At 35.5% G+C, this 14,664-nt stretch overlaps 1 protein-coding gene across 1 annotated transcript in view; it reads left to right on the plus strand.

Moving 5' to 3' along the window:
• Positions 1–14,664, plus strand: part of ODAD2 (outer dynein arm docking complex subunit 2) — a 72,446-nt gene that overhangs the window by 13,645 nt on the left and 44,137 nt on the right. Inside the window, exons 10-14 of the mRNA XM_057374172.1 lie at positions 9,189–9,335; positions 9,601–9,810; positions 9,971–10,195; positions 12,437–12,547; positions 13,014–13,168. Of these exons, the coding sequence (XP_057230155.1) occupies positions 9,189–9,335; positions 9,601–9,810; positions 9,971–10,195; positions 12,437–12,547; positions 13,014–13,168 (848 nt within the window). The remainder of the gene's footprint in view (positions 1–9,188; positions 9,336–9,600; positions 9,811–9,970; positions 10,196–12,436; positions 12,548–13,013; positions 13,169–14,664) is intronic.

The following is a 14,664-nucleotide window of genomic DNA, read 5'->3' on the forward strand; positions in this document are numbered from 1 at the left end:
AATCTCATTCATTGGGCAAGGAAAAGGTACAAAATCTGCAGGATGTACTGGGTGTGTCCAGGTCTGCTCCACCGCTGAATTTTGGCAGGACCTTTGGAAAACTGGTGCATTCAAGCAACATTCCTGTATCTGGAAGCCCCTCTGTAGTGGACTTACATTATGTAAAAATGGCCAAGAGACCAAGGAGGCAGGAATGTGCAGGAATATTTCTTCTGGCCGTTGCCTCTTTCCTGTTCTTTCTCCATTCTTTCTTTCTGTCTTTCTCCTCTTGTTTTTCTCTCTCTTTCTTCTAACAGCATTGCAGTAATTGCTGGGTGGACAAGACCTCCCCATAAACTTCTGCTTCCTCTTTGCAGTGCAGGCAGACCTGAGCTGGAAGGATGTAGTGTGTTGCCATACAACAGGCAGTGTTTATTTTCTTAGGAAGCTCAAATTTATTGRTAAGAGAAATGTAATTGTGTATTGGTTGGAGGAAGGAGTAGCAGATCCCCACCTGATCTCTTTGTCCCTGGAGCATTCTTGAACAAGAAAGGTTAGAAATGCAGAAAGTCAAATAGACAGTGAAATGATACAGGGAGACTGCTAGGAGTTAAGATGCAGGATTTTTTCATAAACTCTATGGGAGAGTTTTATTTCCCAGGAAAAGACAGGGGGACATCTGGAAGTTTGGGTTAAGGGACTTGGGACAAATCCATGTATGCCTGAAGGGTAGGAATGTGGACAAGGAAGGTCTAGACTATTACAGTAACAGGGAACCTGTTTTGGAACATTTAGAACCAAATCTTTAATTGCAGTTGGATATGTTTGAGGAATTCTTTCGCACACCCTATGTAGTATTTACAATGTGACTTTTCTCTGCTTTGAGGGGAAGCAGAAAACACTTAAGAATTGCTTGCATGCTTCCTTTTTAGGCCGTAATATAAATTCAGTCACAGTTTATCTCTAAGATGGGACTTATCATATCGGAGGTGCAAGGTTTTGGATATCTGAAAAACAGATATCTTTCTCACAAAATCTTGTGATAGAAAACATTCAGCCTTTCAAAATATATTTTTTCTGTGCAAGTGAAAATTGTGTAGTTTAGCAGCTGATGTATATAGCAACTCTTTTATAAGAACCAGTTATAAATGTATGCCACTTGTGAAGTCATTGATGTGGCTTGTAGATATTTCTCAAAATGTGCATGCTRTAGAGGATAGACAGTATTTTTAAACTGCATCATGGAAAAGTATAGCCTTTTTAAGTTACGGTGGTATTGGAAACATTCCACATTCCGTACTATTAAGATTACACTAGTGCTCATTAKAAAAATTTACATTAGCTTCATGAGCTATGTATTAAGAAATTGATTTGGATTAGCAAAAAAGTAATTCTATTTTATTCTAACATGTCAATCTCAGAAAAAGACATGAACATCCCACCCTGAGGAATAAAATGGGTCTTCAGATGCTAACTGTTTAAGTAAAATTACAAAAAAAAAGATATTTCAAATAGTGTAAGACAAGAAAAAAATAGTATTAGTATTACAGTATACCTACTGAAGTACCAGACATTTGTTTGCTTCTTTTGCACATTGTAATACTTCTCAAAAATATTTTGATCATTATAAAAAAAAGTCTAAAATCTCTGGTGTTTATGGATGTTCCTGTAGTCTTRAAATCTGGCCATATATGCATGATAGATGCAAATGTTAGAATCTAATAGCAGGAGTAAAAGTACCTAATCTGTGTAGGACATATATTGCACATCAAAGCTTTTTCTACAATCTGTGGATAGGAGTTAACTGGTTTTTTGGTTTTTTTTTTTATAATATCTTAATGGAAAGTCTTGCATGAGATTATATTTTATGTAGTAAATGCATAATAAGCATATATAAGTGCATGYAAATTATTTTTGTACATAAAGTAACTTCGTGTCTGTATAATGCCTTTTTCAGGACTGACCACCTTATTAGTAAAATGTCCAACAACAAATCTTTGCCCTTCCCTTATGCTAGTATATGGTAGAGTAATCAGAARGAGGTTATTCAACTGGACAGAAAGATCAAGATGAAAAACAAATTTTGCTTTAGTTTGGCTAAGACTGTTATTTTTCATAAAATACCGAATGTACGTGACATAGTCGTGTGCCACCTGCTAGTGTTTCCTGGCCATGTTTGGCTCACCTGTCAGCCTCRGCAAACCTGTCAGCCTTCATATCACTCTCTTCTCTACTGTTCATGAATGTGTTTTGCTCCCATCATCCAGTRGTAGCCAATAATTTATTTTAAAATTCAGTAAAGAATGTGGTTACTGAAAAAAAGTGAAATAAAAATATGTGAAAACTGCATTTTATAGTTAAGATATATATTTTCTAGCAGCCTAGATAGTGCTGATCATGAAAAAGAAATATTTTTATGATAACTTTACTAGGTAGGAAATATTGGCAAATGGTGAACTCTCAAATTATTGTTATTGTAATTGGCAGCTCTGAAGCACTGGAATAGCTCTCTYCTCAAAATACCATACAATCATTCTTCATCCCAAGAGACATGTAAAATTCATAACAACCAGTYGAATTGTGACCATTAACACCATCACCAACTCTGATTAATTTCTGTGTAGTGGAGGTTTAATTAATGTTCACAGGATCACACATTCCTTAGAGTTTCATAGCTGATGAGATGAAAGACAATCTAGAAATAAAGAAAAAAAGTAAACAGTAAAATTCAGTAAAAAATGAGAAAGAAGAGATGATGGATGAAAAATAAAGGACTGTGGAAAAGAATGTACAATAAGTTTTATTCTCCTCTTACTGCAGGGTTGTATTCTGTGGTAAAAGCAGGTAATGAAATTAATGAGCTATGATTTTGACACCRTAACTGTAGTACTCTAAAATTGTGCATTGCCGCAGTTGTCTCAATCTGACTTCAGGTTTTATATTCWTGAAGTTGATAATCAAATTGTTATGTTTCCTAGATAATTAGAATGTGATTGTGTCTGAAAGGAGGSAAGAATTTTAAGTAGTGAGAACTACACTCTGCATTGTTTTTAAATGTTCCACATTGACCTAGGCTCAGTTTAATCACAGCTCACTAAACACAGTTATTTCAGAAGCATGCCTGTGTTTCAGCCATGTCTTCAGCCATATTTGTTTTTCCTATGCTCTCACTAAGCCCCATTTCTAGGTTTGTTTAATTTCTCCTGAGAACACCTGTCCCTTAGTTTTTCATAAACTATTGCTATAATTTTGTTTTTCTTGCAAAWTTTTTTTTGGCTAGTTTCAAATGACACTGTTTCTTCTGTCTGTTCAGTGCTTATAAAGCTCCAACAGTGTGCAAGCTCTCCAGTAGTCTGCAGAGGCAAAGGTCCTTCCTAGTTCAACCTCATTACATTTTCTYCTCAGATTCACATCCACTAGTTTCCTAAATTAGTTGGGTACATTAAATTAAAATGGCTGTAATAACATAAAGGCTTTTATTCTCTTTGTGAGCAAAGTACTAGGCAAAATTAGAATTGCTTAGGTAGGTCTCACACTGTCACACAAGGTCAGTAGCACATCTGTGTTATGGGCAGCATATGTCTCATCTCCAAGTCTGCAGTTGAGGTTTACAATGTTAAATTACTGTTAACAGTAGTGCTGTTTGTGCAGCATTTTTTCTTTTTTAAATTTAAATTTAATCCTGGACCCATTTCTCTTTCTCATTCAATCTTATTTCCTTCAAAATCTTTCAAATTTCTACATGTTCTTTTAAAAACATATCTGCTTTATTTTCCTCAGATGAAGTACCCTTACAAAATTGTCCAGATGCATCTGGGGAAGAAATACACTCCTAAGCTGAAAATTTCACAACAGAGTAGAAGATAAACTTGCACTGTTAAGATATTATATATTATCTTGGCCGGGTTTTCTGTGGTTTTGGGGTCACYATTTCACTTCTTTCCAAGTTTGAGGTTTGAGAAGTTACTAGGAAAAATATTCCATTATTCCTAGTCCAATGAAGTAAAAGTTCATATGTTTGCACATGAACTGTTAGACACTTACCTCCTCTGTAGTAAAATCCAATTTCTGCGAATCAGAAAAGGAAAGCTAACTGAGTGGGTTCATGTCTTGGAAGAGTTTCCAAGGGGAACTCAGTGGTTGCCTAACAAAACCTCCTGGTTCACTCAGAAAATAATAGACATTTTTTTGTTTGGAAACTCATTTATTTTATATTTCATAAAATACAACAATTTAAACTCACTGTATCTGGGTCATGTCATACATGTCACTTCTGCCACTGTGTAGGGTCAGGGTCAAGGTATTAATCTGCAGCTAAAACTGTGCAGCTTCTGTGCATTGTTGTAGTCCAGTGTGAATGTTTAGAGACTTTGGGATGCCTGTGATTTTCCACTGGCTTTACTTATATGAATCTGTATGGTTTACATACTGCCAGGCTGGAGCTAGAGAAYGCCAGAAGATTCAGGAAGTGGGTCAGGGAATTATTCCATAACTCAGTTATACTTGTCCATAACTCATGTCTTAACAAGTTGCAGCTTGTATGTTTTATAAACCAAGATGAAAAATTGGAACTAGTATTTAAACCATAACAAAACTCAGAGTGTTTAGAGATTCACTAGCATAGAAAAATTGCCTTGCTGAAGCATATTATGTATTTTGTACTGCAATACTTAGTCTTTCATGAAGCTCTATCAAAATTTATTTAGATGTTGAAGTRTTTTCTAGCAGAAAATTACAAAAGGATCTGAGATTTAAGAGAGTCAAGTTCAACAGAAAATAAAAAAGTCACAAAACTTTAATCTAAGAATTCTGCTTCATACTTTACTATTTGTTTTGKATTTCTTGTTTTATAAAAATGACAATATTACTTTGGGCTGGGATTCTACAATGTTTTTATTTCCTAGGAGTCTTTTTTTTCCATTAATGAGTTTTAATTTTAAAAGTCTGGTATAACAATAATGTGACCTACTTTGTTCGGGGTATCACATCATGCTATTTTGTTTGTTCAGTATTTTAAAATGGTGTATTTGGTCTTAATTTTGTCAGGTATATTGTAATTGCCATTCAGATTTTATATACTCATAATTAAAACTTGGGTATTATGCAGAAGAATGACAAAACTGCTTGCAAACAGCAATTTTCTTTCCTGTTATTCAGTCATAGGCTTGTTATCACAGACATGCACATTTAACTATCTATCCAGGATTTACTTAATGTGCTAGAGAAAGTATCCTTTTACCCTGGCAGAATAAATTACAGCCATAGGTCTAAACAGAAAAAAAACAAAAAAAAACAACAACAACAAAAAAAAAAAAACAAACATCTTTGACATTGCCATGCAGAGTAAAACAATATTTCATTTTCTGGTAGCATTCACTTATGTTCACTCTAAATCCTAAACCAAGTTAAATAAATTAATAAAACACCCTTCAAATAGTTACTGTGTTTATAGAGATGTTTGTGAGCCAAAAATATTTTCATTTTACATAATTTTGCTTTCTCTTGGGAAACTCCAGTGCACTGTAACTTTATTGCAATATTTGTGTATTTCTGTGCATATATTTTCATTTTGCTACAAATTGGACAAMATATTTGGAGTAATCTTCTTTATAATCTTGTTTATACTTTTATTACTTGTATTTGTGTAATGCCTTTGAAAGGGATGACTCCGAAGGAAATTTTGCATCTTTTTCTCAAGCCTGCTGAACTGACATCATCAGTTTAAAAATTAAAGCTTTGTATTGACCAGGAAGGGTTTAATTGGGATGGGACATGTGCTATTGAAACTTAAGCCTGTATATTTTACTATCTATTATCTGTATCTATGATCGTGTTATCTATTATGGGTCAATTATTCATTTAAAGGAAATATAAAAAACCCTATTATTTAACACATTTCATGGTAGTAAAAGTTTGCAAAMAATAAATAACAGAACACAGGACTCGAGCAAAATGTAGGAAGTAATTGACTCCGTCTGCTTGCCCCCAAAACAGCATCAATTCCTTGTGTGTCTTCTGGACAAAGACTTCTCTATCTTTTCTTTTCTTTCATGGAGATTTCATGACTGCTGTGAGCAATATATTCAAATTTCAAATATTCTTACCATTAAAGTTGGTTTTGTCAGGTCTTTCTTTTACCTAGCGTAGATCAGCCTGATGCTGTTAAACCCCATTATTTCTTGTCTGGACATGGAGAACAGATGATTGGCAYTGAAGATGTTCTTTAAACCACCTTCTTTGTCTCTTCTTTAGAGTAAACAGCTCCAGTTCCTTCCATTTTTCTGTGGAGATGATTGTAATTTTGAGATATTTTTATGTCCTCTGGTCTTTACAACTTTCCAGAATCTTTTTTGAAGTATAATACCTAGAATGAATGCAGTACCTAAATTTGAGTAGTGCCAAAACAAAGAAGGAGGATTACTTGTATCTTACAAGTTACACATCTGGTTATAAACCTCTCTGTAAAGTTTGCCTTTTTTGTTTGGCAACAYGGTGATACTGATAGATAATACCAGTGTTGTGTTCTGTTAATGACAACAGATTTCTGCAGTTCTGCAAACTAATCATGGCATCAGCTAATTTTCTCAGTACCARAGAGCAGAGTCCATYGACYTTATCTAGTATAAAAATATCTAAATTGTCTAAGTACTTCTGGACTAGTTATGTACTTAACATAGTCAGTGTTCCCTATGCTGTCATTGACATGAAGTAAGCATTAGCAGAATATAGGAGAGGTTAATACATAAAAAAGATACTCTTGCTTTCTTGGTTTCATTTGTTGAAAGCTTRCCATTGACTAACAGGGCTTTTCCTYTTGATCAWTRCAGAAGTATCAAACAAAATRRTGGTTTGAACTTGTGTGTTCCTTGATAAATGTATTTTAGTTTCTGTCCTTATTTCCCTGTGTTTTTCTTCTATTTTTGTTATTTTTTGAGCTTGTCAGTAGTTCTGTAATTCRCAGATGTGAACTATTCTCAGTTGTGAGCTTGAGTATTGTAAAAGAGATATTACAGATACAGTGCACTGAAGAAGTTTTACTGATAGCGTAACAGTGACACTGGTTTATTTTAATTTAATTCATGGATATATATGTTATATCAATACATAGGAAGAGAGGCACATTTTTAACTAAGTCTGTGTTTAATTTCAAGCTTTAAAATTGATTGTTGATCTGCCAGTAGAGTCTATTTTGCTTCCAACATATCAGATGTCAAATGGTAAAACAACATGATGCAGATTTTATGTCAACTTAATGGAGAGGTAACTATTTCCATGCATGTTAAAATCTATGCTGTAACTACTGCAAGACTTATTTAATGTAAGTAATGATAACTTAAAGAARCAAAAAATAATTGTTGAAACCATCAGTAATATTTCTTATTTTGTAGAACTGATGCTTCAGCACATATGAAAAATATTTTAGTGTGGTTTAACATTAAAAACACTTAAAGTGGTATGTTCATTTTTAAAGCTGAAAGAAATAAAATGCATATATATATTTTTATAGAGTTGTATTTTTTATTCAGTATAAGAAAATTAAAAGTTGTTTACTTTATAAAAACCTGGTCCATATAAAATATCATATGCTAACCATTATACATGTAAGATAAGGGAATTATGKATTACTATGTTATGTATAAATGTGGTTTCAGTGTAGGAGAAGCARTCCTCAGAAGAAGAGACATCAGTTYTCASGTTAACAATATACTTCTTACATTTWTGTAAAATAAAGAKAAGTTTTCTTTTTAAACACCTGTTGCAAAGTTTTTATCATACAAAGAAAAGTAAATAACAAAGTCTAAGCTACGTGAAAAGGCCACTAGTTTCATAGAAGGACAGCTATTCATTTTTTGAGCAGCAGAATATTCTGTGTGGTTCTGTAATCCTCTCTAATTGATTTTTTAAAAAAAAATTTAGAGTTTTATATGTGTGGATAAACTGATCTCTCTCAGAAAAACACTAGAGAAATTCTTACATTATTTTATACCCTAGGACATATTTTAAAAGTAAATGATAATAAGTTATTAAAGCAAGACGCATTTAATTCTCCTGAAAATAAGACGATCAAGATGTTTAAAAAGAGATATTTACAAAAAATTGTGGATGTCTTCCTCTAGGACACTATGTTACCGATGTTTAAAAATTACCTTTTTATTTAACCATCTTCATGGGGAAATTTTGTGGCATCTGTTGTTACAAGAAATTAAAGTAAAAATTATGAAGCACTATCAGTATATACTTCATTGATTAGCAGAAGTGTTTTGTCTGATGTAAATCACTGGTCTGAAACTTTATGAAGTAGTTTTMTCACATTGTTTTTGACTGTATTTTCTCACTTGTGATTCTCTATTATATTTATCATAACTCGAAGAGCATGTTAAATGTAAATACTTTTTGTACTGTATTTGCCTTACTGTTTCTGTTTACATTTAAGAAATAGGCTTCAAAAGTTCTGTTTTTGTTAGATCTACCCATTTTATRTTAGCAAACTTTACTCARTTTTTCAATAATCTGTGTTTTATTRAGATGTCCACAATTTAACAGAACACTTTCCTCTGGGAAGGGCTGCCTAAAAATCCTTTATAGATTCAAAACTCTCATTTAGAAGAGACGGGCTTGGGCAGCACAGTTCAGATCTGGATGGGAGCCAAAACTTCCATGGAATGCAGGAGGTGGATGCTGTAGTTTGATTTACTAGGTACTCTAAGTTGTAACTTCCATRTTAGTACCAGCTGGCAATGTTCATGCACTCCAGCTTCTGTTACAGCTACATGGTAGCTAAACTCTCCAAATGTCCTTGCAGGTTGGTTCATCCCTGATTTTATTGTCAGTAAACCTATATTATAGGTTCAAAAGAATCCACTGTTATATGGTTTTACTTTGTGTTGTGTTCTTTGATCATTTTCTTTCTTTAAGTCTAGTTGCAGWGACTGAAATAGAGCTTATCATGTAGAAAACATCCAATCTGGTCTAATCACAGCAAGCCATATTAGTCATTTTTCACCTGACTTATTCACTCATTTGAATCTTTATACCATTTACAGACTTTATCAAGAATTCCATGTCTTACTGTGTCTGCATTATTGAACACCATAGAATCAAAACAGTCTAACATGTTTCTTCTTTAGTAGTAGTTTTGCTAGCACAAGTAGAAKTGATTGAGTTTTGTATTAAATTTACACATTTGTTAATTATTTGCTTTATTTTAGGGAGGTGATCCAACAGCTACTGTAATTGCATTGTGTTCAATGAGAGATTACAATCTGTCTCAAGAAACGTGTCAGCAGGCTATCGTGGACACTGGATGTCTTGAAGTGTTAATTAATTTACTTGATACAGAAGAAATTAAATGTCAGGTAAGTAGCTTTGTCAAATAGAGAGAGCAATGAATATGCCTTTTCTGTTAGAATAATTTTTTTCCAGTTTCTTTCTTTTCTCATTTCTATATTTTCTTGTTTTCTTCAGATTTTTTATAAAGAAATCTGTTTTTGACTCTCAGTTTTCTTCTTTTTTTTGCTGATTAAATATAAAGAAAAAGATTAAATAACCCATTATTYTAATAGAATTCATGTTTTTGTATACCTAAATAATGTTTAACTTCTKTTGTTTCCCATTATTTAGGCTGGTTCACTAAAAATCCTGAAGGAAATTAGTCAAAACATGATGATCAGACATGCAGTWGCAGATCTTGGAGGCTTAGAGGTSATGGTGAAAATATTGGACTCTCCAGATATCGATCTAAAATGTTTGGCAGCTGAAACAATTGCCAATGTTGCTAGATTTAAACGAGCACGGAAGACCGTAAGGCAACATGGCGGAATCAAGAGATTGGTAAGCAGACATTAAAATTTGTACCCTTGTCATACGCATATTTTTGTTAAAAAACTACATAATATGTTTTAAATATGATCATTGCAGTGTTTGCCATAACTAGAAAGCAGCATTATATCAAAGTTCCCTGTAAATATTAAGAAATTGGTATTTTTTTTAGGTAGGGCTGTTGGAATCTGTTTCAGTGGGACCATCATACCAAGGCAAAGAAACTGAAGCAGCACGYTGTGGGGCTTTGGCACTCTGGAGCTGCAGCAAAAGCACCAAAACCAAGAAAGCAATCCGTAAAGCTGGTGGCATTCCTTTACTAGCTAGATGGCTCAAATGCTCAGAAGCAAACATCTTAATCCCAGTGGTGGGGACACTACAGGAATGTGCCTCAGAGGTGAGTAAACACATATAGCTAAGTTACTTCTGAGCATTAAAAAAAATTAGCCACTAAGAAGAAGTATTACATTCTTACATTACAGTCACTTAAATCAGGTCAGTTACCCCATCAGGAATTACGTGCTTTGTGTAATCAAAGTGGTTTTGAGGMGGTCACAACTTGAAGCAAAAGCCACATATTTTTTATTTAAAAGTCTAGGAGTAATATGTGRAAGAAAAAAAGCATAGGAATTAAAGCCTTAATCAATTTCTCTTTTTTCATCATTACAGATTTGGGAACATAATATGCTGTATTCTGGTTAATCAATGYATTTAAATTCTGCAGAACTAACCTGCATGTGTGGCCAAGAAGATCCAATACAGTGCAAGTCAGAGTGGTTACAGGGTTCTTGTGCATTGGGTAACACAGTGGCAGATTCCTTTCAAATAGAAGAAAGGAATATATATTTCTACAGCTTTCCATGRCACATTTTGCAATTTTGAGTATATTCAGTTTTTAGATTTGAATACAAATGTGTTTTTACCATGGCCATGTAAAGRATTACAGGAGTGGGACAATTCTATTTAATATCTTTATCAATCATCTGGTTGAGGGGATCGAGGGCACCCTCAGTCAGTTTGCAGAGACACCAAGTTGGGTGGGAGTGTTGGTCTSCTGCAGGACAGGAAGGCTCTGTGAGGGATCTGGGCAGGCTGGATTGATGGGCTGAGGTCAGTGGTACAAGGTTCGACAAGGCCAAGTGCCAGACCCTGCCCTTGGTTCACAACAGCCCCTGCAGTGCTACAGGCTGGGGGAAGAGTGGCCGAAAGACTGCCTGGTGGAAAAAGGCCTGGAGTGCTGAACATGAGTCAGCGAGTGCCTGGGTAGCCAAGAAAACCAATGAATGGCATCCTGGCCTGTATCAGCAATAGTGTAGMCAACAGGACCAGGGCAGTGRTCATCCTCTGTACTTGGCACTGCTCAAATCCTGTGTTCAGTTYTGGGTCCTTCAAATCAGGAAGAACATTGAGGTGCTGGAGTGTGTCCAGAGARGGGCATTGGAGCTGGTGAAGGGTCTGGAGCACAAGTCCAATGAGGAACAGCTCAGGGAGCTGGGGGTGAAAAGGAGGCTCAGAGGGGCCTACCTGACCACTCACTCCAACTACCTGAAAGAACGCTGGAGCCAGGTAGGGTTCTTATCTTTTCCTAGGTAACAARCAATAGGATCAGAGGAAATGTCCTCAGGGTGAATCAGGGGCATCAGGGGTTTAGATTGGATATTAGGAAAAATTTCTTTGCCCAAAGGTTTGTCAAGCACTGGAACAGGCTGCCCGGGGAGTGGTTGAGTCACATCCCTGGATTTACTTAAAAGATGTGCAGATGTGGCACTTAGGAATGCAGTTTAGTGGTAGACTTGGCAGGGGTGTGTTAATGGTTGTACTCAATGATCTTAAAGGTCTTTTCCAAAGTAAATTATTATCTAAATTTGTATTATTCTGTGTCTCCATCTGAACTTAAGGTGTATTGCATTTCAGACAAAAAAATACACATAATTTATGTTGGTGAGTTTGAGGCACAAAACACAGCATTTTTCAAGAGATTTTGCATTATTAAACTCTTTGTCTACTAAAAATTAGCTTCTTGAATTACACAAACATGCATTTCCATGAGACACAAATGTGCAGGTTTTAGGTTCTGCAAGTATGTATTGAGAAGGTGGTATTGTATGGTCTAACTTGGAAGGAAAACTAAATGCATTTCTTACACAGATGTTCCCTCCACTTAAAAAATAATCCCCTGTTACAATGCCTGTAGGATAAAATTTGGAAGAAAATATCACTAAAAAATGTTAGTTCCAAGCAGATGTTTTTCTAACCTTGGTTTAGGAATAGATCTGTTGTTTTGGCTGCTGGTTCTTAATGAAGTGAGTGGGTACTTCATGATCCCATTCTGAAGCATCTTTTGCTTTATTGGTCTGAGCRGAAATCTGGACACCTTTCAGAATATTCTGCATAAGCCAAGTGGCTACAAGATAGGCAATGCAGTACTTCATTTTGCAGGTGACTTGAAGAGCACTGCACAGAATGTCTGTTTGCTTTTAAGATCATGAGTAGTATTTTCAAGGYAATGATGACTTGTGTTTATGTAAAGTACAAGGCTTCTTGTTATCAAACCCTAGAATGGTAGCATTGTATTGTTATTGTAACCTATTAGCTCTTTTAATATGCAGGATTTAAAAGATGCAATTTATCTTTTCAGCCAAGTTACAGACTTGCAATAAGGACAGAAGGCATGGTTGAGTACCTAGTGAAAAATCTGAGTAGTGAACATGAGGAGCTCCAGAGGCATTGTGCAAGTGCCATATTTAAGGTAACTGTATTATTATCCGTAGATCAGAGCCAGGAACCGCCCTTTGTTTTCATGTCATTGTCCATTTTAAAATTTCTTAATTTCACTGTTTCTCTAAAGTGTAAAAGGTTATAGAAATGTTGTGAATATTTTAACTGCATATTTAAGTTCCTACTTGCTCTTCTTTTGTGAAAGCCCAAAGTTGCACAAGTGGAGAGAGGCAAGGCATACTGTGCATAGAGCTGCTATGGGCTTTTTGTTTGTTTGCCCTGAAAGTGGACAGTGTGACAGTGTAAGCACTGCTGCATATACAGAGTGGTTCACTATCCAATTCTCTTATTGAGTTGTTAGCATATTCAGATACTTGAATAAAATAWTTATGTTTTCTTGTCTAGTAGCTTTTACTAGTTACAGTGTAATACAACTACCTTTTGAAGACATAATTTTAAACATTTTTACATAATATATATATTTAATTTTTTTATAGTGTGCAGAAGATGAAGAAACACGTGATCTGGTTAGAAAATATGAAGGTCTACAACCACTATCTGTTCTGCTTGATAACAGTGAAAACAAAGAACTTTTGGCAGCTGTGACAGGAGCAATCTGGAAATGTGCAATCAGTAGAGAAAATGTGTTAAAGTAACAATTTAATTTTATAAGCATTTATTACATGATCATGTTTTGATTTCATGGGCCTCTATTATTTTCCAAACTGTTGTATCATGGTTCTTCAAAATCAGTCTTTGTAATCAGTTGGGCTTTCAACTTAGGTTTTAGTACTTAAAAAATTGCCACCTGATCTCATCAGGGTACAGTGGAGACAGTGTTAAGTTCCTAGAATCCTAAAGGTCAATGGAGATAAGTAGTGCCTCTAGTTAAGCCGTAGGACACTGAGTCAGGAGGTGTACTAAGCATTTGACACGTGGCCATATCTGGTATCTCCCTCCTGTCTGTAGTTTACAAGCCAGAATCACTGCTGCATCRTAAAGGGAGTACTTAGTACCCTTAAGTTTAACATTTTGTATCAACAGAGACCAAATTATCTCATTCTAGGGCAGATACCTAATAAATATTAGAAATATRCTGGAGTTTAGGATAATTAGCCTAGATACCTCGCTTCTTGAGTACAGAAGGGGTTCAGAAAAGTAGCTTAATTTGGAGACCCAGCTTCTAAATGAGTGGAATTAAATTATGAGATTCTACTGTAGATATCTGCAGCCTCTGAGTACCAGGGTCCTGAGGAATTATCTGAGAATGAGACAACAGGAATTGTCACTTCCCTCCTTCCATGGAGCAGTTTAGTGGTTGAGAACACTTTACCCTCTCATCTGAAATCAATTTATCAGATTCATGCACCTTACCTAAAAAAAGAAGCTGGCACCAGTGCATATGTGCTAGGTTATCTGCTAAATTAGGCTGCTCTGTACAAAAGAATGAGAGATGCATAGGTTAGAAAGATACTAGTAAGAGATAACATCTTCCTGCAGCCCGAATTTTAATGTATCTTGCTGGATAAGCACAGTAGATACAGACTGGATAAAAATTAGGAAGATTTCCAGGTTTTACATTCTGGATTTTTGCTGTCCTTAATGAGTTCYCAGATGGTTGGTCTTTACATCCTCTGCTGCTGTCCTACTGCTTTTTGCATTTGTTACCACACAGTAACCTACCTTTTAATAGGGATTTATCCTCCTTTTCTGTGGACTTTGGGTATGTGCAGAGGTATCCTGATTTTGGATGAATCAGTGATGAGATGGACTGAATGGCTCTCTCYGTACTCGTAAACTAAGCAGGGCCAAGCCTTTCAGGGTTCAGGCACTATGTCAGGATTATCCATACTGTGTAATTGCCAGCACAGTCCCTTTCACAGTTTGGCCTGTGCCAGCAAGCACTCTCTCAGACAATGCCCAGACACCCCTTGGGAGCAGTGGAGGCAACAGATTGTTTCCATTAGGCAGAATGGGCGAGGCCACCCTGCATTGTGAGGATAAGAGATTTTAGCCATGTGGATGTGATGTTGTGCTTCTTGTCCTCCGGGCTAGAGAATGAGCCCTAACCTGTTTTATTTATTAGTATAGCTGTAGCCAATAATTCTGTCCAACTGCAAACAGGTTTTTGTTGGGCTACTCATGTAT

The sequence above is a fragment of the Malurus melanocephalus genome, unplaced genomic scaffold, assembly GCF_030028575.1.
Source record: "Malurus melanocephalus ecotype Western Australia unplaced genomic scaffold, MMel_1.1 scaffold_218, whole genome shotgun sequence".
In the NCBI taxonomy this organism is placed as follows: Eukaryota; Metazoa; Chordata; class Aves; order Passeriformes; family Maluridae; genus Malurus; species Malurus melanocephalus.